The sequence below is a fragment of the Sus scrofa genome, chromosome 15 (assembly GCF_000003025.6).
Source record: "Sus scrofa isolate TJ Tabasco breed Duroc chromosome 15, Sscrofa11.1, whole genome shotgun sequence".
Lineage (NCBI taxonomy): Eukaryota > Metazoa > Chordata > Mammalia > Artiodactyla > Suidae > Sus > Sus scrofa.
In genome coordinates, this window is record NC_010457.5 from 100,172,042 (window position 1) to 100,198,472 (window position 26,431).

The 26,431-nt window shown below is 39.5% G+C and overlaps 1 protein-coding gene across 7 annotated transcripts in view; it reads right to left on the reverse strand.

The window, feature by feature from the left end:
• The window catches only part of HECW2 (HECT, C2 and WW domain containing E3 ubiquitin protein ligase 2), a 412,843-nt gene that overhangs the window by 85,318 nt on the left and 301,094 nt on the right, over window positions 1-26,431 (reverse strand). For all 7 annotated transcript variants that reach the window (XM_021074544.1, XM_021074543.1, XM_021074542.1 and 4 more), the window contains one exon: window positions 16,084-16,269. In XM_021074544.1, coding sequence (XP_020930203.1) covers window positions 16,084-16,269 — 186 coding nt within the window. The remainder of the gene's footprint in view (window positions 1-16,083; window positions 16,270-26,431) is intronic.

The window sequence follows — 26,431 nt, forward strand, 5'->3', positions numbered from 1 at the left end:
TAAAGTTCTACATAAGCACTTTTTTATTATCATTAGGAGCCAAATGAAATTAAGTTTTCAAAGTAAAATTCATTCAAGGCAATAATGGAGCCCATTATTTCAAAGACAATTAGAAAAATGTAAGTTTTCCATGATCAGATAAAGTTAATTAGGTCTTCAAAGATAAAAGCGACTATTAGGTGAGCCTGGAGACTCACTGCTGATAAAGTCAATGATATATGCCAAATAACCTAAGCAAAAAAGAACTAGTGTCTCAAACTGATGGTGCTCCATTAACAAAGTACCTTAAAGACTAGAAATGAATGCGTCAAGGCAAATCCCAGGGGCAGATGGTATACTTACGCTGATTAAAAAATTACCTTTCCTTTATGAAACAAAATGTTTCTGCAGATACATGATTAGGAAATGGGGCAAAGTAATTTGTAGGTAGCTCCCAAATAGGAGGAAAGTGTCTTCTTTAAAAGAAATAGCTTTAAGCAGAAGGTGACTAGAAACAAAGCCAAGAAATGGCCAGAATCCTGGTCCATTTCTTCTCTCAACATTCGGAATTCCAGGTACAAAGACTGGGGTAAATGGAAGTCTTGTAGGAAATGGTGTCGTCAACCTTACATCCCTGTGATGCTGCTCCCTTTTTTCACAACCTGTCAGGTGGAACATTTTTCTTCTCTGATTTGGTCAAAAAGTACACCAGTGAGACACCCTACATAAGCTTATGCTGGCAGGCTCTAATCGCAAATGTGATTCTAGTCCTCAGTGATTTGAGCTTCTTATATATTTGGATATTATTTCTGCCACTATTTAAAATGTCATGAAATAGAAATTCAATTATTTTTACAAACAGACATTTCAAAATACTAGGTATTATAACAAATCCCATACCCTCTTTATATAAATTAAGATTAAGCTTTTATTACCACAACAATACTATGAGCCATGTTTTTTAAGGGAAAAATACAAAGAGTACTAAAGTAGAATTGCCTATTTACCCCACCTAATTTCTTAGGAATGTTTTGAAGGGACAGGTGGCCACTTAGAGGTAACAATGATGCACCTGTAATTATAAGAACAAATGGGTGTGTACATCTAGGTCAGTTGTGATTTAGGTGTAGTGTCATAGTATAATTTGATGTTAAGAAGCTTGTCTAGGGAGTTCCCGCTGTGGCACAGTGGTTAACGAATCCGACTAGGAACCATGAGATTGGAGGTTCGATCCCTGGCCTAGCTCAGTGGGTTAAGGATCCAGCGTTGCCGTGAGCTGTGGTGTAGGTTGCAGATGAGGCTCGGATCCCATGTTGCTGTGGCTCTGGCATAGGCCTGTGGCTACAGCTGGTGGCTATAGCTCCGATTCGACCCCTAGCCTGGGAACCTCCATATGCTGTGGGAGCGGCCCAAGAAATGGCAAAAAGACAAAAAAGACAAAAAAGAAAAAAGAAGCTTGTCTAAAATCCATTTTATAAAGAATTTTACTGTAAATGACTTGAGGGCAGGGGCTCTTTCTTACCCTGTTCTCCCCAGTAGCTTTTAGGGCTATACCTGGGAGGAAGGAGGTGCTCAGAAAATAGATTGCCAAAAATTTTTAACAGCAGACTCCTGACCAAAATACAAGCAGACAACTGACAATGAACTAACTGCATATGAAAATTCATGTTCTTTTACATAAGCACAAAAGGAGTTTCCATTGTGACTCAGAGAGTTAAGGACCCAACATGGTGTCTGTGAGGATGAGGGTTTGATCCCTGGCCTCGCCCAGTGGGTTAAGGATCTGGCATTGATGAACCTGCTACATAGGCCAGCAGCTGAAGCTCCAATTCGACCCCTAGCCTGGGAACTTCCATATGCCATAGGTGCAGCTGTAAAAAGAAAAAAAAAAAATACACAAATATTTGAGAAAAATAAATGAGGGGTATGTGTGTGTTTGTGTGTTTGAGTGAAAAGGGTGGTGAACTGAAGACTATAAAACCGCAAACAGGATAGACGGTTTTAAAACACCTCATGTGGACCATTGATAAACGATCAAGTCAAAACATGAGAAGTTGGAGGCAAAGTAGTGATTAAACGCTTGGGGCCTAGAAAAAGGCAAGCCTGGTTCCGAGCTCTATCTCCAGCACTTACTAGCAACATAATCTTAAGCAAACTACTTACACTTTCAAAAACGACTTCTTTTCTGTTAAATAATAACACTTACTTACATCAAAGGAAGGCAAAATAATATGGCTCACATAAATTTTTGAACATAGTGCCCCTTAATTAGTGAATTACTATTACTAAGAATAACAGTTTTTACTTCTGAGACATTTTTCTAAAGATCACAGTGTTTCTTCCTACAGTCCATACATGAAGCTTAAAAAAAAAAAACAAAAAAAACACAACAACAACAACAAAAAACTGTTGAAACTAACTTCCCAGGCTCCTTGGAGGTATGTATGGCCCAGACTAAGCTCTGGCCAATGAGCTGTGAATACAGCGTTACATCATACTTCTGGAAAACTCCTGTACAAGGAGATTCTTACAAGGTGAAACACTCCTGACCTTCATCCATTCTGCTCCCTGAAACAAAGATGTATTTGCTGGACCTCCAGAAGCCATACTGGGCCTATAAGATGCAGGATGGCAGAGTGAAAAGCTGTAAGGAGTCAGGGCTCTCACAATTTAAGGAACCATTTTAAGAGCCCTAGACTGCCAACCTCTGAACTTCTTTATGTCAGAGAATAAAGTCTTGCACATTAAACTTTGTACAGGTCTCAGTCACGATGCAGCCAAACCAAATCGTAATTGATGCCCCGAAGTCTGAGCACAGAAGAACACATAGGCCAGCTGCCTTATTCTTATTATAAATAAGAATCTTCATTATTTCCTAAACAATGATTTCTCATCATGGTTCACCTTTAACACAGTCAGGTAAGGGTTTGAGATTTAAGTGAAAGGTAGGGTTGGGAAAGTATAAAGCTGAGATTCGAATCCATCTTTCTATCTGGCTCCAAAACCCAACGAGCAATGCCTCCTTCTTCTCCTTTCTACTTTTCACATTTTTCTTTTTTTTTTCTTTCATTCTGCTCTCTCTTATTTTTCCTTTTTATGTTCTCCCCCCACATCTCACATAGTACTTGATTTTAGAATAGTATTTAAGTATTGATTGAATTAGGCTGACAATCCCAGTCACTCATAGCACTGAGCCTCACCACTGTTTCAAGGAAGAAAAGGCGGCTGCGGATGCTGGACAGCAAACTGCGCCTACTGTGCACCATTCGACTGCTACCCTGTTGGAGGCAGGGTTGTGAGTGGTGGATAGATATTACTTTATATTCCACGAGGGGCTCAGTTTCAGAGTAAATGGAATGTGTATATTATTCACATTTGCTTTCTATGTCTGCTAAGTACTTGGAGGGAAAAGTCCCCATTAAGCCCCCCCCTCCCCCGCCCCGTGGAAGAGTTCCCGTCGTGGCGCAGTGGTTAACGAATCCGACTAGGAACCATGAGGTTGCGGGTTCGGTCCCTGCCCTTGCTCAGTAGGTTAAGGATACGGCGTTGCCGTGAGCTGTGGTGTAGGTTGTAGACACGGCTCGGATCCTGCATTGCTGTGGCTCTGGCATAGGCTGGTGGCTACAGCTCTGATTGGACCCCTAGCCTGGGAATCTCCATATGCCGCGGGAACAGCCCAAGAAATGGCAAAAAGACAACAACAACAACAACAAAACGTGGAAACCCCACAGCTAATGCACTAGTCCGAGGCTAAGAAATAATTCCTCAGCTTGAGCTTTGGCTCTGCTCTGTTCACTGTGTGACCCTGGACAGGCTTCCTTGGTGCTTTGCTTTACCCATGGAAAGGAGACAACTCAGGTCACAACAGAGTTGTGAAAAATGTACTCTACTTTAAATCAAAGAGGAAAGCATAAAAAAAAAAAATACCATGCAAATTTTAGCCTTGCCATTTCTATTCATGACGCACAAATCAATTATGTCACCAAAGTGGATCACTTTCCCACAGGATAGCCTAACGAGTTCAAGCCAGTAATGAAGTTGACCTATTCCTTTTTTTTTTTTTTCTTTTTTTAAAATTTGGGTCACTTTTTTATGTCACCATTCTTGAGTAGCCCACCTTTATTTATGGAAGTTTCTACTGTGTATTAATAAATACTCTCTGAATAAATAGTATGTTGAGAATGCAGACATTAAAAAAGCAATTGTATTTTTAAAAAAATGATCTTCTTTCAGATTAGCTACTAGCAAAGCAAATTTTGAACAACACAGATTCCCTACTGTTAAGTTTCATTAAGGAAATTCACTCAAGCTTCCCAGTGCTGGACCTACTACCACTAACAACATAGTCAAAAACTGAAAGGAATGCAAATACACAAATCTAAATCTCATTTTGAAAACTTCTACCCTTTCACTGCTTTGGGGCATGGTCAGAGTCAGGAAATATGGGCTGGCTGGAGCCAAGTGGTATTTTAGTAAGGCCAAACAAAATACACTTCTCTCTTTACACAATTCTTTTTTTTTTTTTAAGCTTCTATTATTTTAAGAAAAGAAAAAACCATCAGTATTTGTGAAGAAATACCAACCTCAGGCTCAACAAATCTAAGTCACAGAAGTTTGAAATTGTTTCCAGTTAACATTTTGCCAAACCAGGAATCCATATTAAAAGACCATGTAAACAAAATAAAACAAAAAGCACTTGTAACTATGCTTCAAAAAGACAGAACACCATCTTCTTTCACAATAATCTAAAAGTTAGAAACTTGAATATGAATCTGTTCTAACTTCTAGTTTCTCAACTCCATAGTCTTAAAAGGCTCAAAAAAGTTAACTGTAATCTACTTTAATATTTACAAAGATTGTAATTTACTCACATTCTCTCCCTTCCAAAATATAAATCCCTTCTCAGCTCCTGATCCCCTCCCATGTGGTACTTCCCCAATTATGATAAACATGCTATATTTTCTCTCTGTTATATCCCAGACAGAAATCTGTTACCAAAGTAGAGTTGAAAAAGGCTGAATGATAGAGTTTATTTTATGTAAAAAATAGTCATGCTAACATTTTCTACCACTTGGTTCCTTTAAAGGAGTAGGTGGTCCCAAATATCACATGACATCTGTATCAATCACAAAAAACGCTCAAGAAAGTTACTTTGTTAAACTGCTATGATCAGGTATCTAAACTGCTAAGACAGAAAACAGGGACTCATGGCACTTGGGTTAGAGTTCTGGAAACAGCTGATTGGTTAGTAGATTTGGATAAGTAAGACATTCCCAAGTTTCACATGTAATATGTTAGCTAAAGGAGGGATATTTTATGTGTTAGGCATGGTGGATGTAGGTGTGAGAAATAGAATAGGGGAGCCAGTGATACGTTGGGGATGGCTAGAACCAGCTAAAAGTGCTGATGATAAAATTTTAAGGAATTCTGCAGGCTGGCTGATGATAATGCCAGTAGCCTGAAATTGGCTATGTTGGGAGAATTTACACCACAGAAAATAGCAAATGCCACAGATCAGCCCTCCTACTCACCTCCCCGGAGATGCTGGTTGTTAAGCATTTACCAGCACATCACTGTAGAAGACCAAGAATGAAGTTATCCACATCAGCACATTTAAGGTAGAATAGAAGGACATGACCATAAAATTTTAGGATATTATACTACATTTTTAAAAAGTATCCAATGCTGGCCAGGGGAAAACTGGTTCAAAATAAAAGGCAAAGGCTATCTTCATACCGGGGAATTCCTTCAAGATTCCATGAATCTAGCATTTTATAATACCTCTATGTGTATTTATATGGGTTATTTTTTGATCAAACACATTTTTACTCCCTCAAAAATAAGTAAGAGATCCTCTAAAAACCATGCACTTTTTATAAATTTAGACTTTATTTCTGGATTGCTGTGTAAGGAGGTGATTAAACCAGGTAAACACCACAAAGAATTAGGAAGTGTTTCTAAGCAATTAAAGAGATGTGCTACAAAATAAAAATTATAGAGCTCTAATGGACAAAGAACCTATTTTCAAAGTATGGAGTTTATCCTGCAAAGACAATTTTGGGATTCATCTGAAACCTCCAAATATTAAGTTGGATTTCACTCACTGAGATGAACCTGACTCAAAAACTTGTGGCCATCAGCTTCACGTGGGTTTGAAATCAGAGTCTATGTCATCACCAGGGCAACTTCTGCAGTCATACAGGCTCTTTTAGGGTATGATAAAATGAGAATCCTTAAGTAGGCTCAGACTGTGGTAACTATCATTATACAAATATTTTTTCTCTTCTAAAAAATCTATCCTCACAACCATAACTTCTCATTGCCATGATCATCAAAGTTGAGTATTTGGACCGTTCTGATACTCGGATCCCCAATCTGACATCCAAAGATACAAAAAAAAAAAAAAAAAAAAAAAAAAAAAAAAAGTTTACAAAGCTTGATTTACAAAAACCTAGAGTTACAAAGCTTGGCTTTAGGGATGGATGTCAATTTAGATGGGAGATATTATAGCATACGATTTTTGTAGGGAAAAACACAAGAAACCATGGGAAAGGGCATTTCACTTTAAGGAGAAGGTTAGCATTGTTTATATTTTGATTTAAAGAACCCATGATATTTATGATATAAAACTGTTAAAGTTCAAAGTTTCTTAGCATTTCAAATTAGGCCCAAGTAGAATGATCAGGGGAAAGCGCCCTGTGCATTAATACTGTTTGAGAGCAGAAAACAAAGAGGTAGGAAAAAAATTAATTCCATATTTCACACCTGAAAGGGAGTCAAAAAATAAATCACACTTTTTCAACAAATTAAGCCAAATGATCACTGCATTATATGAGCTTAAGAAATACCAAGGGAGTTCCTGTCATGGCTCAGCAGAAACAAATCATCCATCCCTGGCCTCGCTCATGGGTTAAGGATCCAGCATTGCCATGAGCTGTGGCGTAGGTCGCAGATGTAGCTTGGATCCCATGTTGCTATGGCTGTGGTGTAGGCCAGCAGATACAGCTCCTGAGATTCAACACTTAGCCTGGGAACCTCCATATGCCAAAGGTTCAGGCCTAAAAAGCAGAAAATAAATAAATTGTTAGATGGGTAGATAGATAGATAGAAATACCAAGCTTTGTTGTATTTTTCTAATTGTCCATGTCATTTTTTATCACTCTCCCTGTTATCCCTAACCTTCTGCAGTGATGCTTCCACTGATCTTAATTTTATGTACCAACTTCACTGGGCCACCAGGTGCCAAGACATTTGGTCAAACATTATTCTGGATGTGTCCATGAGTGAGTTTCTGAATGAGAATCACGTTTTAATCAGTAGACTGAGTTAAGCAGATTGCCCTCCCTAATGTGGGTGGGCCTCATTAAATCAACTGAAGGTCAAAAGTGACTGACTGCAAGGGAATTCCCTTGGCCTCAATGAGTTAGGATGTTGGCATTTTCTTGGGTCTCAAGCGTTCTGGATTTTGGATTGGGTTTACACCCTCACCTCGTGTGTGTGTGTGTGTGTGTGTGTGTGTGTGTGTGTGTGTGTGTCTAACACAAAGTCTCTCAAAATTTGCCCACTATGGCCACACCTGTGGCATATGGAGGTTCCCAGGCTAGGAGTCCAATCATAGCTACAGCTGCTGACCTACACCAGTGCCACAGCAACACCAGATCCAAGCTGTGTCTGTGACCTACACTACAGCTCATGGCAACGCTGGATCCTTAACCCATGGAGGAGTGAGGCCAGGGCTCAAACCCACAACCTCATGGTTCCCAGTCGGATTCATTTTTGCTGCACCACGATGGAAACTCCACCCATTACTTCTTCATAGGAATTAATAACCATTCCCACCCAGTCCTGTCTCCATGCCTCTACTTGAAGTGTTTTCCTTCCTTTCCCACCCTGTATTTTCTCTCCTCCACAATCTAAATTTATCAAAACCCTACTCACCATTCAGGGCTCAGTTCAAATCCAATCTTTACTATGAAAACTTTCTAGGTATCCCATGCCAGAAAAAAACCCATCCTGCATCCATACCTGTGCACGGTACAAGTTCTGTTTTTTATAATCCAAATAAGAGGCATTAGGGGAAAAAGAGTCTAGAGGAGGGGTGCTTAGTGGCTTTAAAAAGGAAGAACATGATTCTGTGCAAATGGGTAGATCCAGTTTCAGTTCCAGTACAATGGAAAATGTTACTCATCTTGCTAAGGATACTTATAAAACCCATCTTCATGACCAGAGCTTATGGAGAATGTAAGCACAGAGCAGAAGACCACTGATCTTGGCAAGAAAACAAACCTACCAGAGAGACCGCAAAACACAGCACTCATGGTAGAGAAACAGAATGCTCTGGGTCATTAAAAAGGTCTTAGCTGGAAGCAAATATGCGAGAGCAGCCTACCCTGTGGTGATCAAGAACAGACAAAAAGAACCCTACTGTGAAAAATCATTCTGTAAGGCCACCTTGGTTAGGAAAAAGCTGCGGTTTGCTAAGAGGAGGAAGAGGATACTCACACTAATTCTATAGTATCTCTTATAAGCCATTGTGTATTTCCCACTAGAGGAAGTATTCAGCCATTAATGATAAATCTTTACCATTTTCATAAAATTCTAAATTGATGAAACTCATTAGCAATTGTTTTCGATAGATTCTTGCTTCTACCTAACCATTCCAATCAAGATTTGGGTGAGTTGGGTAGGGATAACCAAGTGATTAGCATTCTTGGTTAGTGTGCTGTACGGTCCACTTTATTTTGTAGGTGTTTGCACAATCTATATTTTTGCTTTCTTCAAACTAATTCATAAATCTCTAGAGGTTTATAATTGTACTATTTTTTCTTCTACACTGTAAGTCGAGTAATAGTAAGTCAATTACTCAATAAACTGTGTTAATTATCATCCCAGTTGGTTTTCTTCCATTTGTAATTCCATGATTATCTAGGGTGATGCCAACCACAGCCCCAGGAGGTGGACAGGACAGGTTATTAATTAGAGAAAACTGAGGCTTACAGAAGTTAGATCTGATATTGATGGATCCAGAAATCCTGGCCCACGTAACATTTCCTCAAATCTTTCAAACAAACAATGAGAAGGGAGGAAAAGAAGGGAGGGAAGATGGAAAGGAGGACAGAATAAATATTAGAAAGGAAGAAAGAAAGAACACTCCTAGATTACATCACATTTGGTTTTTGTTATTAAAGCTCATATTCAGGTACCAGATATATAATCCCCACAAGCACATACTAATGATCAAACCTAGCCAAGAACCAGAAGCATTTAAAATAAGCATTTTAAACATTTTAGTACTACCAATGCATATTTCTTGCACAAATATAAAACATTTACATCAACACTGTAACCCAGACATCAAATTACCCTTGATTTTCACACTCCTTAGAGTGTACAAAAGTTTAAGAATTATTACAAAAAGAAGCAAGAAGAAATTTTCTTTTCATACTGGACTACTCTCTTTGCTTCTATGTTTTGTTTCAAAATAAGGCAAGTCAAAAATGTGTTTTATATGGTAGCTGAATATCCTAGACCTTAGGGCCAAGAAATACGTATATGGAGATGTTGATCACAGTCTCGTGAGGACTATCCTGCATAAAATAAAACTTGGCTTCATTGTCAGAATCAAAATAATTAAGGAAATCAAGTTATGGAACAAAATACTGATTAAAACAGAGCGTGATATTCTGAACAAGAAATCTTTCCAAATGAGATTAAAAAGTAGAAAGAAAAGAATTTCACATTTAATGCCAAACCCAGTTTAGAACCATATCATCTAATCTTTAAGACTGAAGAATCAAAGAGCTACAGAATCTAGGAGCTAAAAAGGGAAACCTAGTCTTCCTCGAATTCAACCTATTAATTTTTTTCAACAGCTCCACTGAGGCATAACTCAGATATAATCCATCCATTTAAAGTATAAAATTCACTGCTTTTTAGGAGTTCCCATCGTGGCGCAGTGGAAATGAATCTGACTAGAAGCCATACGGCTGCGGGTTCGACCCCTGGCCTCGCTCAGTGGGTTAAGGATCCAGCATTGCCGCGAGCTGTGGTGTAGGTCGCAGATGCGGCTCGGATCTGGCATTGCTGTGGCTGTGGTATATGGTACAGGCCGGCAGCTGTAGCTCCGATTAGACCTCTAGCCTGGGGAACCTCCATATGCTGCAGGTACAGCCCTAAAAAGCAAAAAAAAAAAAAAAGGAAAAAAGAAAAAAAATTCATTGCTTTTTAGTATATACAGAGGACTGTACAACTATCGCCACCATATAGTTTTAGAACATTTTCCCCACTGAAAGAAATCCCTTATCTATTAACATTCACTCCCTATCCTATCTACAACCCAAGGAAACGACCAATCTACTTTCTGTTGCTATAAATTTGCATATTCTGGACATTCATATACATGGAATCATACAATATGTGATCTTTTGTGACTAGTTTCTTTCACTTAGAAAATATTTTCAAGGCTTACCACATTCTATCAGTACTTCAATCCTCTGCATTATCAAATAATATTTCATTGTATGCATCTACCACATTTATTTATTTCATTTATCAGTTGGGTTATTTATTCCATTTATCAGTATGGATATTTGGGTTGTTTCTACTTTTGGCTATTATGAATAATGCTACTGTAAACATTTGCGCACAAATTTTAGTGTGGAAGCCTATTTTCATTTATCCTGGGTTTACACCTAACTGTGGAATGGCTGCATCATGCGGCAATTCTTCATATATACATTTTTCCAAAGAAGACAAACAAGTGACCGATAAACACCTGAAAAGACGATTAACCTATTTATTTGTAGAAATAAGGAAACCCAGACCCAGGAAGTTTAAATGACATATCCCCAATTAGTCAGATGGTTAGTGGCCAGTGAGATCTAGATTAACCTTGTCTAGGAAAATTATTATAGGATTTGAATATCAAAAGACATGGATCTGTATAGAAAAGTTTATTTACATGGACACTAAACCACTTTGAGCCTTCGTTTCTTCATCTATAGCAAAACCTATTCCATAGGATTTTTGTGAAAGTTAAGTGAGCTAATATAATACCCCAGCTTCAAACCTGGCATCTAATAAGCTATCAATATATGTGAATTCCATTCATTTCCATTATTCTCTGTGTCCCTAGCATAGGAACTCTATGGTGTTTAAGCACGGAGTCATGTACATGTTTCTGATGACGTGTCTTCTGCTAAAATACCTATGATCTAATCAAAACCTGAGTGTATGACTCAGCCCTGAAGGATCCAGTAATCTCAGTACCTGGACCAGAACACTTCTTCCTTGGAATGATAAGATATCTCTCATTTCCAAAGACAATTACTCCCAAGAGAACCTAGTGGTTACCCATGTTTGACACCTAGACTTTGAATACTTAATTCCTCACTTGCTTGTTTAATACACACATTTTTTAACATCTCTAATAAAATGTGGATAATAATAATAATACCCACCTCATAAATTGCTATAAGGTTTAAATAAGATAATCTATGGAAAAGTACCTAGCACAGTGCCTGGCACATGGCACGAGCTTAATAAATGCAGGTATCATCATTATCACCATTGCCACTGTCAGTATCATCATCCTCCTTTTACCTAGCAAGGCCTGATATTCTGTTCTTGCTCTTTAATTAGCAGTCAATTGAAAAAGAATATTGTACTTGTCTTCCTTTATATATGTCAAGGACATGTTTCAGACTAGAGCTCCCCCCAAAAAGCAGCCAAGATCTAGAATACTATATAATATCACCTAATTTAAACTCTTGGCCTTAGTAATTAGGAAAAAAAAATCTCTTTCAAAATTGAAGACAGCCAAAGTGAGATATGAGCATAATCACTACCTCATTCAAACCTGTAATGGGAAAATTCAAGACAACATATGCATTACAAGAAGTGAAATCAGGCAAATCTAGGACCTGCTTCTGTTGAGAGCAGAGGAGGAGGAAGTGGCAATGAGGAGAGAGCCTAGAAGCAGCTTCATTGGTCCAAAGCAGAGATTACTGAATAACTGTGACAAGTTTTATTCATTCATCAAACTTCTTTTGAGAATCCTATACATGTAAGACTCAGGGGTTGAAGAGGGAATAATTAAGAAATAAATAGAAGAACTCTCAAGAAGGAGAACATCTGCTTGGGAAGATAAAACAAGTTAACAACTATACCCTGAGACAGATGAGGGCAGATGTCATGAAACCATGCAAGGGAGATTATATGGGGATTCACTTATGCCTGGAGAGCTAACAGCAATGCACCCAATATGCTGCCCTTTGATGAAGCGCCTGAAAGTCCTCGTCTTCTCAACTATGGGAGGACACCCTACCATGGGCTCCAAGAGCACCCTTTGCTACCTTCACTATAACTGCTGGAAGTTATGCATTCACCCTACCCACTAGTGAGAGCCAGGGTGAGCACAGGGACTCTGGACAGTCTGAGTCAAATCCAGTTCTATCACATACTGATTGTAGGTCCTTGGTCAATTCCATGCTGTGCTTCAGCCTCCTCTTCTAGAATATGTGGGTAAAAATAGTAGTTATGTACCAGGCTGCTGTGAGTATGGAAGAAAGTCATCTAAATGCTTTCAACATGTCTATCACATAGCTGATACTATGTACTATATTATGCTACAGTAAGTGTTAGGTGTATCACTGTTATCACAGAGGCATGCACATAGTAGGCATTCAAAAGTGTGCTGAAAGACAAAATAAAACACAAAAGGAAGATGTTGCACTTGAGAAAAGAAGATGGTGCTACACTTCATAAGCCTGAGGAGCTGAGCGTGACAACCTTCCTCTTAAGAACTGTTTCCTTTCATGTAGATGAGGATTTGGTCTCCCTATCTCACGTCAGCTCTAGAAATCGGTCATAACTGTGGGAAAATTCATGGCATTAAATGGCTTACATGTTAAATGGGAAAAAAAGGTCACTCCCATTAAATGTTCTGTAGGTAAAGCAACTCACTGAAAAGGGGAGCTAAATTTTCAGGCTGGAAGAAAACCTATTAGCTGCCTGGTGGATGGGAGCCACGACTTTTAAAGTACAGTCAAAAGCAGCGCAGCCAAATACAGATATAGTAACAGCCTCTCTCAAATGTCCGTTTCAATTATTTTAGCTCGTTGGAAGCCAATCATTTGTAAAGGAAGAACAGGGAAGGAACATAGGGAGATATACCTGCTTTAGTTAAGGTGCCCAGCTTAGCTAAAAATCTTATTCAAGTCCAAATGCACAGAGCAGAGCAATCGGGCTAAAGTGATAAGCTCTCAGTCTTGTCTGATAATCCATTCTGTCCACAAGGTGATGGGGAGGGGCAGGGGTGGTTCCTTTCCACGTCTTTGTCCAGGCCAAATAACATCGAGTTGCAAGGCCACCAGTAGACCGTGAGGTCACCCAACAGCCCACATTCAGAGCTCTTTACAATGCCTACAACTTTAGGTTAAAACCCCAAATGAGTCCAAACCCTCTGGGAATAAGACGGATGCTTATGTTACCCACATAGCTAAGATAATATTTACCTTTGCTTAACCATCGAAACGTTTATAAAAACTATGAGACAGAACTTGTTCTTAAGAATACATCGTAACTCATCCTAAATAGCATCCTAGGTTTAACTTAAACTTTTCTCAAGGTTCAGGTGTTATTAATAAAAAGCTCTCTCCTGAAGCCTGTCTGGCAAGTCATGACTGGCAAGAAAGGAACCTTCTCTTCCACAGCTGCACCATAAGCTCCCGAACAAAATGGTTTAGCAAGTTAAGTCACTACACAGAGCAGAAATACATGCAGCATTGTCTCACCTGGGTTTTTTTTTTTCCCCTGGATTCACAGTTCTCTAATGAGTACAGCTGCTCCAGATACTTAGGTAAACTATTGTCAGAGTTGAGAACAGAGGTGAATTCTTGGCCTGCTACTGCAGGTATAACACCATCGGCATTTTCCAAAGTTCCTTTCTTGGACCACCTATGTCGTTCCATTCAGAAGAGTGTTTACAAAGGCTGGGCTCTCAGGCTGCTGACCACACTCAGTGCCAACTCAGTGACATCCTCCCCGGGAAGGAGAGAGCACAGGCAGAGCCAGGCGGCCCTGCTGCCAGCTTCCTAGCTCCTGGAAAGGCTTCCCTGCCACGCCTGCCTGACTCTGCGACAACGCCATTCAGTCTGTGGTCCAGGGTCCTAATCACAAATTCATCCTCTTTCATCTATTCTAAACTTCATGCTGGCTACTTCTAATCTTCTCTGGGCTGAGAATTAGAGGTTTATTAAAAAGACTTACAGAAATCAAGTCAATAGTGTCAATGAGAGTCTGAGGGTTCCTCCATGCATTAAAATATATGCATGCATTTCTTAATATCTATTTGGACTGCTTTTAAATTCTCAGTTAAGACTGCTGGAAGCTGAGTCCAGGATGAGTGAGATGCCACTATGGTATTATTGCTAGAGGGGAGAATGGTCTTTATTGAGTACTTTCCATATTCCATTTGCCTTGAATGCTCTTCCCTGATACGCTTTGCTTTTCACTTTGTTCGGGTCTGTGTGCATGAAGAGTCTTATCTGCAAGGCCTTCCCCAGCCATGCTGTGTAACTCTCCACTCCTGCCTTTCTTTAGACCCTATCTCCGGCTTTCTTTGAAACCACAGCTTTCATCAGCTCTTGGCATGCTATGTATTTACTTATCTGTCTACTGCCCTTCTCTTTCCATCAGAGTGGCAGTTCTATGAAGTAGTTGGCTTATCTGTTTTGCACAGGTGCTCAATAAATATTTGTTGAACTAATAAGTCAAGCATAGTTATTTTAAATATCTTGTCAACTTAATATTCCCCATACTATAAGTCATGTATTTCCAATTTTCACAGACAGGGAAACTGAGGATGGCTACTCAATACTCGGAGAGCATAATGTGGTGGTTAGGAGTATGAACCAGACTGCCTGGGTTAAAGCCCAGCTCAGTCACTGCCCAACTCTGCGACACTGGGCAAGTCACCGAGCCATTCTAGACCTGGGACTCTTTGTAAGAAAATAGCAGTAATAATACTAACACTGCCTCATGGAGTTGTGAAGAACTTAAACATAGAAAGAGCTTAAACAAGAGTTCCTATCATGGTTCAGCAGGTTAAGAGCCTGGCTAGTATCCATGAGGATGTGGGTTTGATCCCTGGCCTCACTCAGTGGATTAAGGATCCAGCATTGCTGTGAGCTGTGGTGTAGGTCGCAGACATGGCTCAGATCTGGATCCCTTAACCTCACTCAGTGGGTTAAGGATCCAGCACTGCTGTGGCTGTGGCGTAGGCTGGCCACTGTAGCTTGGATTAGACACCTAGCCTGGGAACTTCCATATGCTACAGGTGCGGCCCTAGAAAGAAAAAAAGAAAGAAAAAGCTTAAACAGTTCATGGCTGATAGTAGGTACTGAATAAGAGTGAAACAAATAAAATCTTAGCTGAGAAGCACATTATAAAATTATTTTTACTCTGATTGTTTACTCATATAACAAACTCCTGATTATAACCTGGCTTTTGGGTTCATCTGTCCTCAGAAGGAAGTATAGATGTGGTTATTCTAGCCTGTGCAACTGAACTATGTATTTCTCATCATAAATTAATCAATCAGTGAATCTTGTTTACTGTGCTAACAAAATCAGGGGTCTGAACCAACAAGACTGAGGCCAAAAAGAGGACAGCATCACAGACATGCCTTGCATTGTTGCTTAGCAACCTCTGGGCAGCCTTCTCCAAACAATGTCACAACTTATATACCACTACCCACAACGCAAGCTGTACAGTGAGGAGAAGGAAGTATCATTGCCTAAAACACCTCTTCTCTAATCAGTAGAAAATGGCAAGAGTACAGTTAGAAGAATATCCAGACAAAGTGAGTGTTTTGCCAAACAAGTGCCCTCATGTCCACCCACTACATACACTACTTCAGAAGAGCACAGCACCTGTTTATTGTAACTAACTACCTGCTTGTCCAGGTTTCACTTGCACCAGCAGATGGAATGTTGCACCTCAAAAGGGCTTTCAGCCCTCCCCAGAAGGGGAGGGCCAAGTGCCACAGCCACTAGCAGCCCATAGTCCTGCGGCAGCTTCCCCATGGCAACTCCCTCCAGTTACCTTGCCCTGATGATCGTGTTTCATTTCCCAGCCCCTCGGCAGCTCCAGTTGTTTGTTTGCAAACATGTTGAGGAATCCCACAAGGTCCCGGTTATGCTGGTAGCGTTCAAAGTGGTGGGTGTCCCGCCGGACTTTGGTGATCATGTGCTTCAAACACGTGTTGTTTGTAAACATGCGGTAGGCACTCTGGAGAGAAGGACGGAGAACCAGTGTTAACCTGTTTGACATTCAAAAGCAACATACATGCTACTTAATCTCCAGATGGCATATAGGCTTCAACATAACTCTAGATCCACAGATGGAAACAGCAGACAGAACAAAACAAATCTGATCAAAGTAAAAGTAAAACAGATAGACCTACAGAGAGTAAGGGAGCCTTCACTGATGATTCTAGTTTTTTAAAGCACTAGAACACGGTGGAGTCTCATTCTACAGGGGAGGTTAAATCCTAAAGCTGGATTTAGGTGAAACCCACTCAGTCAAAGTCACACCATGCCAGAGACAAAACTAGCACCTCACAGTGAGCCCAAACATAGCCAGGGTTTCCTCCAGCACAGAAACAGGTCACTGGTTCTTTGGGTTAGAGCTGATGAAACAGCTGGCAAACATTTAGGAGTCACGTTGTATGGAAAAATGCTTGGCCATATATTTAAATAGTAGAAGTACACGCAACAGGCTGGGTTGTATTCACGGAGAGTCATATTCAACTAAGACCATCAGTGACTGGATTTTTTCATCACACTTAATCTTGGAGGCATGATCTCAGTAGATGGAATAGCAGGCAGAACTGCCTGGACTGTATACCTTAGTATTGTTTTTTCCTTTCTCCCTCTCTATCGTGTGTGTGTGTGTGTGTGTGTGTGTGCGCGCGCGCGTGTGTGTGTGTCTGAATTTACATGATCGAAATGCACATTTAAGAAAGTTCCATTATACCAGCACACACAAAAAAGTGACTGTTTTATAAAATGCTCCAGCCTTTGTCTCTATGATACTTGAGAAGAGTCCCAAAACACAGACCATAAGCCATGGGCTTTCCTCATCTGAGTCAGTCAACAAATATTCATGGCACAATACCATGTGCCAAGCGATAGCAAAGGAGTAACTGTCTAGAGCTATTTCCTTGAGTTATCAGAAGGAATGTGATGTTCATGAAATTGCCTGTGAATGAGTTTTCCTGGGGTTCTACTTTTCTCAGGTAGATTCAAAAGGCTTCAGGCTCCTCTTCCCTTTAGTATCCCAGGAACACCAGCCTGAGTCTGAAGGCCTTCAGGCTTTTTTCATGGATTCTGGTATTGCTTCTCATCTAAGACAGACCCAGGCAAACCCCAAAGAAATCAGGATCCTTGGAAATCATTTCACTTTAAGAAACAGTTACTGTCTTTGCTGTGCCCAGGACTGTGCCAGTACTACACTTGTATCCTCTGTAGGATAAAAGATGAGTGAGTCTGAGGATGTCAACACTGCTCCTGTCTTTCCAGGGCCCCCAGGGTGTCACGTCCAGGTCAAAGCATTTATTGCTGATGTGAGTCCCTCTTGAGCTTTCCTCCCTTTGGCACAGGAGGTATAGCCATTGACCATGTGTGAAATGGTAGCTGCTCCCCAACCAACCGGGGTTCCTGGGTCTCTGAGGAAAATCAGCGAACCCTGGCAACCCCATTTGGAATGAGAAACAAACCTCTGTTAGCTTAAGCCACTGAGATTTGCTGGGCATCTTACTGATGAATAACCTAAACTACATAAAATAACCTTGCTACAGTTTTTCGGATGGATTCCCTATCATTACATACTTTTTGTTTTGCATGGAGATATTTTCCCCCTATCAAAATGAAAGGAAGGGAGGAAGGAAGGAAGGCCAGCCACATTAAACTGTCCTCACGTACTAGTGTACTAGTTCCTTAGTCTACCTGAGTATAAAATATTTCAGCCTGACAGTCTACACGAGAGGTGTGAAGGCTGGGAGAAATTGTCAGGTTCAGAGCACAGAGCACTGCCAAAGCAGGCAGGCCTAGGCAGGGGCTCTGGACAATTACAGAGCATGGGCGAATAAGAAAGTGATGTCATGAAAGCAGAGAAGGAGACTAATAGAAGAAGTTGGAGGTTGTCAGAGACCAACGCCAGCTAACTAATAGTTTAGCCTGTGGCTGACCTTGCCTTGGAGTTTTATGTACAATCCACAAGGCATCTGTTTTCTGCATTTGGCTCCATGTTGCTGATACATTTTCACATAGGCCACTGCAAGCATAGAGGCCTGAGACCACACTAGCTTGTGTGATGGCGATGGCAACGAGCTTTCAAGTCATTCTCCCTAATAAGTCTCTTTGGGGACAAATTATTGTGGGATAATTCTGTCAGATAAATCATTTCATTAACTGTGTTCTAAATAGGTATCTCTCTCGTCATCATCTCCTCTCCCTCCCCACACTGAAAGAAGTAAATAGGCCACACCCTGATTCTTTATCTGGAGCACCAGAAACACTCCTTACTCTGCTAAAGAAAAGCTGCAGAACTTCATTAGGACAGGAGGTATCGGTAATCAGGGGAAGGAACCCATCCCAGCCTCAGGCATGAAGCAATTCCCTGGGGCTAGACAGCTCTTGAAGCATGGGAGACTTCAGGCTGGTCTTAGAATTAATTACATCTTTTCATCTTCCTCCTCTTCACTCAATGAGATGTGTAATACAGAGCCAAGTTCAATGGCTTTTTGCAAAAAGCATGTACCAAAGTAAATTACGAGTAAGAAAGATTTCTCTCACTAGTAACTAGCAAACAACCTTTAGAACCACAGCTTTTTCCAAGTGTGAATAATATGCACTTGACTTTTAGGGTCCATATAAAACACCTAAGCCAAATAGGAACATCTCTGCAGATGGCTACATCTTTATAAAGAAACTACATATATACTTATTTACATATATGTTTACATGTATATGTGTCATTTACACATGTATAGGCCTATATACACATAGGTGTTTATTCTATTTTTGAAAATATATTTCACATGTTTATTCAATATATAGAGAACTGTTTTTAAATATATATCATATATGTATATATAAATATATACACACATATATACACATATGTACACACATATGAACTGAAATATAAATATCCTTTCTGAACAATTTTGTTCAAAAAAAGCTATCTGTACTCCTGTTCATACAAAATTATAGTGAGGATTCTAACCTGACCACAGCTCTATCACTCATGGACAGAGGCAAAGAAAGACATTTAATCTGCCTCAATTTGCTCAACTATAAGATGAAATAATTGTAACTGTTTTGCTTTTTTCACAGGCAGTGGGATTCAAATCAGTGGAACAAAGGACGTAAAGGTGCTTTGAGGAGGTAAAAACATAGATTGGAAGTAAATACAAGAGTATACAAGGGATTATACCTACCATAACTATGTTCTAACAGATGAATGACAGTGGTAAAACTGTTTTCTACTTTCAGTCTTTGAAGATCTTGGGAGAGCATCCTTGGACGAGCGTCCCACTTTCTATTAAGGGACGAAGGGTCTCATAGTCTCTCATTAATTATGTGCTAAGCCCTGGGCTAAACCCCGAGAATACAGAGATGAACCCAGCCTGATCACTCAAAAGGATGGAGAAGGAAAATAATAGGGGGAGGTGGGAGGAAGGCATTCACTGGAGGCAGAAAGTGAAGCTTGGAAAACAGAGGCCACAGTCACCGTGAAAATACTGCAACACACTGACAAAACTAGCAGACCTAAGAATGTGAGTGCCCCAAAAGTCAAGAAACACTCAACAGGTGGGTTAGGCTAAAAGAAATTAGTCTTCATGAAAACTGACATAGACAAGCTATAGGTGGGTTCAGAGAAAAGAAGCATCTTAATTCTCCCTCTGGGGTTTAGTGGGTTTTGTTGTTTTGTCTTGTTTTGGTCTTACAGAAAAAGATGCAGTAAAGGGATCTGATCTTCTGAACCTACTACTGAAACAAAAATAGGTTAGGAGAGGGCAGATGGACCTATTTCACAGGAGTCTAATGACAAGGCACAGAACGAGCTCACAGCGGAAGGTGCTGCATGTTCACTCCCAAGCAGGAAGGCGAGTCGGCAATTGTTCATAGGAGACAGAGCCCTTTAAATAATCCCTGAAGGATGCAAAGTTTTCCTTGATATGATTTAAAAAGTCCATTTGGGTTCTCCCTTCTCTATTCCAAAACTCCTCTTCCCAGTCCTCTTGGTTCTTTTCTTCCTAGCAAAGAAATAAGCCCCCCATGGTTGAGTGAATGATCAGCTGAATGACCACCTAAATTTCTTGGTGGAATTTTGTTAAAATGACACTCTAGCTCTTTACATATTTTGCTTGGTTAAACACTTGAGGTGTTAGAAGTGAAAAATACTGAGAAGAGCTGAGGGGAATGTTAATACCATTTGGCAGCAGCAGAAAATCATATGTGAACAGTCAGTCCCTATCAATCAACCAACTTATCAGTCAGTTAGTTGCAATCAATGCAACTAATTATCAATTCTCTTTTCTTTTGGCAGTTTTTTTTTTTTCAAAGTGTTAGGTGATCATATGTCCAGGATTACCTCGCCTAGTCGATTTACTCTAAATCTGTTATCAATAACTCAGGTAAGTATATTACTGCTAAATAAAATCTATTGTTTATATTTCAGAAATCCTTCATCAAGAATAGGTGTTCTGGAGTTCCCGTCATGGGTCAGTGGAAACGAATCTGATTAGCATCCATGAGGACTCAGGCTCAATCCCTGGCCTTGCTCAGTAGGTTAAGGATCCAGCATTGCCATGAGCTGTGGTGTAGGTCGCAGACACAGCTCAGATCCCACCCCTAGCCTGGGAACCTTCATATACCATGGGTGCGGCCCTAAAAAGACAAAAGAAAAAAAAAAGAAACTAGGTGTTCTGAATTCATGCTTGGGAAAAAACTGTCACTGCCTCCACAACAAATGTATACAGAGGATAATAGGGGAGCAGATGTGAGCATCCATGTATGTTATTCACTAAGAAAAATTTATCATAAACAAAATCAAGCAATATTGTTCCCATAAGATATGTGCTTTTTAGGTGTGGCCCTAAAAAGCAAAAACAAACAAACAAAAAACAAGGAATAAAATGGAGGGGAAATTGAATTTATTGAAAAAACTGACTATACACTATCAATTTACCTATTTTGCAATAGAAGGAATTTCTGACATAAGAATATATTTATGTGTTTTAGAACAAGATTTTTCTTCATTAAGTACTAAGTTTATATGATGGAATAAATATATTTCTAGAAGTATTAATAGCTGGAATAATAATTATTTGGGATTATATTTTGGAAATATTATTCAGTTGCATATAATGAAATGTATTTATGTATGAAAGTTATTAGAAAAACAGAGGCATACCAACTATAAGAGACATGATACTAATAATTAAATCTTGAGTTAGCAGAATGTTTTATCAAGACAAATTTGGAAGCAAGCACCACCAGCAGAGGGCAGTAGGACATATCTTAAAGCAGCCACAATGCAAAGACAGGGAAAAAAACCCAATTTTTTGTTTCTCAAGTTTTCCTTTTGAGTTATAAGAACTATATATCTATTTAATTTTGTTCTTTTCAATAAAGATGATTAGGTATCCACCAAAAAACTATTAGAATAAATGAATTCAGCAAAGTTGTAGGATACAAGATTAAAATAGAAATCTGTTGCTTTTCTATATACTAATAATGAGCTATCAGAAAGATAAAGCAAAAAAAAAATTCTGTTTAAAATAACATCAAAAAGAATAAAATATTGAGGGATAAACTTAGCCAAGGAGGTGAAAGGCCTACACCCCGAAAATTATAAAATATGGATGAAGGAAACTGAAGACAATACAAAGAAATGGAAAGACCTCCTGTGTCCTTGGATTGGAAGAATTAATATAGTTATAAGTTCCACACTACCCAAAGCAATCTGCAGATTTAATGTAATCCCTGTGAAATATCCATGACATTTTCCACAGATCTAGGATGAATGATTCTAAAATTTATATGGAACCACAAAAGACCCTGAACTGCAAAAGCAACCATGAGAAAAAAAGAACACACCGGAGGTCTCATGCTCTCTGACTTTAGACTATAAGCAAACCTACAGTTATCAAAACAGCATGGTACTGGCACAAAAACAGACACATAGGTCAATGGAACAGAATAAAGAGCCCAGAAATAAACCCACATACCTATGCATCAATTAACCTACAACAAAGGAGAAAAGAGCATAAAATGGAGAAAAAGTCTCTTCAAAATGGTGCTGGGAAAGTGGGAGAGCTACATGTAAAAGAATGAAATTAGAACATTTCCTCACAGCATATACAAAAAAACAAAAACAAAAACAAAAACAAACAATAAACAAACAAAAAAACCCAACCCTCAAAATGAATTAAAGACTTAAATGTAAGACCTGACACAATAAAACTCTTAGAGGAGAACATAGGCAGAATATTCTTTGACATAAATACTAGTATTTTTAAAATCTGTCTCCTAAGGCCAAAGAAATAAAAGCAAAAATAAACAAATGAGGTGCCTAATTAAATCTTCTGCACAGCAAAGGAAATCAATGGCAAAATGAAAAGACAGCCTGCTAGATGGGCAAAAATATTTACAAATAATATGATCAACAAGGGGTTAATATTCAACATATTTAAACACCTTATACAACTCAGTGTCAAAAAAATGACCTGATTAAAAATTGGGCAGAAGACCTAAATACACATTTTCCAAAGAAGATATTCAGATGACTAACAGGCAGAAGAAAGGATGCTCAACATGGCTAATAGTCAGAGAAATGCAAATCAAAACAACCATGAGATACTATTATCTCACGCCTGTCAGAATGGCTATCATCAAAAAGCCTACAAATAACAAGTGCTGGTGAAAAGGTGGAGAGAAGGGAAGCCTCATACACTGTTGGTGGGAATGTAAATTGGTATAGCCATCATGAAAAACAGTATGGAGGCTCCTCAAAAAACTAAAAATAGAACTACCATATGATCCAGGAATTCCACTCCTGGATACATATCCGAAAAAACAAAAAACAAACCACTAATTCAAAAAGATACATGCACCCCACCGCTCATAGCAGCATTATTTACAAGAGCCAAGATAATGGAAGCAAGTGTCTATCAACAGTTGGATGCAAAAAGATGTGGTACACACACGCATAAACACACAATGGAATATTACCCGTCCATAAAAATAAAGAAATTCTGCCATTTGCAACAACATGTATGGACCTGGAGCATATTACTCCTAGTGAAATAAGTCAGACATGGAAAGACAAATACCATATGTTATCATATATGTGCAATCAAAAAAAAAAATAAAACAAGTGACTGCATATAACAGAACAGAAACAGACTCACAGGTATGGAAGACAAACTAGTAGTTACCAGTATGGAGAGAAAAGGCGGTAGAGGTAAGACAGGGGTATAGGATTAGGAGATATAAACTGCTATGCATAAAATAGATAAGCAACAAGGATATACTGTACAGCATAGGGAAATAAAGCCATTATTTTGTGATTATTTGAAATGGAATATAATCTATAAAAATACTGAATCACTATGCATACACCTGCAACTAATGTAATATTGTAGATCAACTATATTTCAACAAAAGTAAATCACGAATTACTCAGCCAAAAAAGATGGTTGGCTATAATGGAAATATATAAACACTACGGAAATCAGTAAACGCACAAAATCAGTCTTCAATATTATTTTGTGAGCTGCCTCAACTAGGAGCGAGTAAACTGCAGATTCAGGGGCTAGGAGGCTGTGTTTGCAAACTCCTATTGTAATACAACCACGTCCATTCATTTACATGTTGTCTTTGGCTCCAAAGCTGAAAATATTCACACTCTGGCCGTTTCCAAAAAAGTATTGCTTCCTTTTTCTGAACAGAATGTCTAGACTTAAGAAATTGAAGAAAATTCAGTGCTAATAATACAGATTAAAGTTCATATTGTGCTGTTACATTGCAAATAGCACAGATACACAAACTAAATGAAGAAAAATAATTCCAGTGTTCAAAAACTATAATCTGGCTCAACAAAGAAGGTGCTGACTTCTTTGACAAAGGAGTGTTAAGAATGTCAGCTCTCCCTCCAAAATACGTCCCACATTCACCCACTGGTCACCAACTGGGTGCTACTGTACCGGTCCAAGCCCCTTCCATGTCTCACCACAGGGCCTTTTCACTTATTTCCCTGATGCCAATCTTACATTCTAAAACTCATTCTTGGGGGAGTTCCCATCGTGGCACAATGGAAACAAATCTGACTAGGAAACATGAGGTTGTGGGTTTGAGCCCTGGCCTTGCTCAGTGGGTTAAGGATCCAACATTGCCATGAGCTGTGGTGTAGGTTGCAGACGTGGCTCGGATCCGGTGTTGCTGTGGCTGTGGCATAGGCCAGCAGCTACAGCTCTGATTAGACCCCTAGACTGGAAACCTCCATGTGCTGCAGGTGTGGCCCTAAAAAGACAAAAGAAAAAAAAAATAGATAAAACCCATTCTCAGCAGATCATAATAGAAGAAACAAAAAATCAAAACCACATCCCTATAAGAACTTCTTTTAGAAAAAAGCCCATTTTGAATGAAGCCCAAACTCCCTGCTATATCACAAAAGCCCAACATTCAGAAGCCCTGCTCACTTCTCTGACCATACTATGTAGCACTTCAACCTTATTCTTGTCCTCAAGTCTTTGCTCTTCCTTGGCAAGGAAAGTTCTGCTCCAAGACCTTTACCTTCCTGGCTTCCTGACTTTTACAACAGCTCAAACATTGCTTCTTGTAGAGGCCTTTCCATCCACTTGATCTAAATCAGCACCTCCAGTAGTTTGGCCCCAAGTCCCCCTAGCCCAGTCACCTGCACTGTTTCAGTTGCCTCTTGACACATTTGAATGATCCTGAATGATCATTCACTGTCTGAATGATCCTTTCCTGTCTTTTATCTTTTTTCCACTGGGTCTGTCTTGTTGATCACACTATCTTGAGAGTCTAGAATGTACCAGGCTCTAAATCATAGGCATTTAATAAATATTGGTTGAATAAATGAAAGAACAATAAAAGGAAAACTGTGTTACCTGACTCCAAGTCCAGAACACTTCTCCCCACAGCACGACACTTGTGTTAGAATGACTCTAAATGTCATCCCATCCTTCCCTGTATGAAAGCCCACAATCTCCTAGAATTGCCCCATACATGAGTTTAGCTTCCTATAAGCAGGCTTCTGCTTATCTTTCCAGGCTCAAATCTGACTTTCCCTAGTGTCCTACACTCTCAACACAGCAGCAACACTAACCTGCTGTACGAATAAGGCAGTTTCAGTACTTCTACAGAAATTACTAAGACAGCCCTGCAACTTATCTCTTATTTTTTAAATGCTGCTCCTTCCAGCTGGAGAGCTCTGGCCCATTTTATTTCTAGGGCAAGCTCCTATTCAACCTTTAAAACCCATTAGTCTTTAGAACCTATTCCAAATGCAAGCCCATGTGTGGCTCCTCCCATATGCCTGCTTCCCGGAGTTACTCACCCCATCAGATACCTTCCATAGTCTTCCATTTTTGCTCTTACAACTCTGCTCATTGCCCTGGAATGTGTTTTCAAGAAGGGGACTCCACAGCCCAAAGTTGTTGTCCTTTTTGTATTCTAGGACTTAGCACAATACCTAGTATATAGCAGGGCACAGATAACTGTTGCTATATTGAACGCCTGGTAAGTCTAATCCTTCTCACATACTAAGAACCTTGCCGACAACTCCTGGTGATGGGACCAGACTGACTTTTACTTCTTCCTATAGTCTACTCTATTTTTCCTAAGGCATGTCATCTGCTTTGTTAAATTCAGTATGTTCTTCCATTCCCTTAAAAAGCCTCTCATTCTAACTTTCCTCTTGTTATTCATTATGTATTATTGCTTATCATTTACATATAATTTTTTTTAGGGCTTCACCTGTGGCATATGGAATTTCCCAGGCTAAGGGTTGAATTGGAGCTACAGCCACAGGCCTATGCCACAGCCACAGCAATGCCAGATCCAAGCCACATCTACAACCTACACCACAGTACATGGCAACATCAGATCCTTAACCCACTGAGAGGGGCCGGGGTTGAACCCGCACCCTCATGGATACTAGTTGGATTGGTCACCGCTGAGCCACAATGGGAACTCTCATTTATGTATAATTTTTAATAATAACACTCAGAGTCCTCTTCTTTAGTTTCTATGCTATTTAGTCACCAACTCTTGCCAACTCTCTGCCTGTGATCTTCTCATGCTGAATCCTTCCTCTTTATTTGTTTACCTCCTAGTCTAGGCTCTCATCGGCTCAT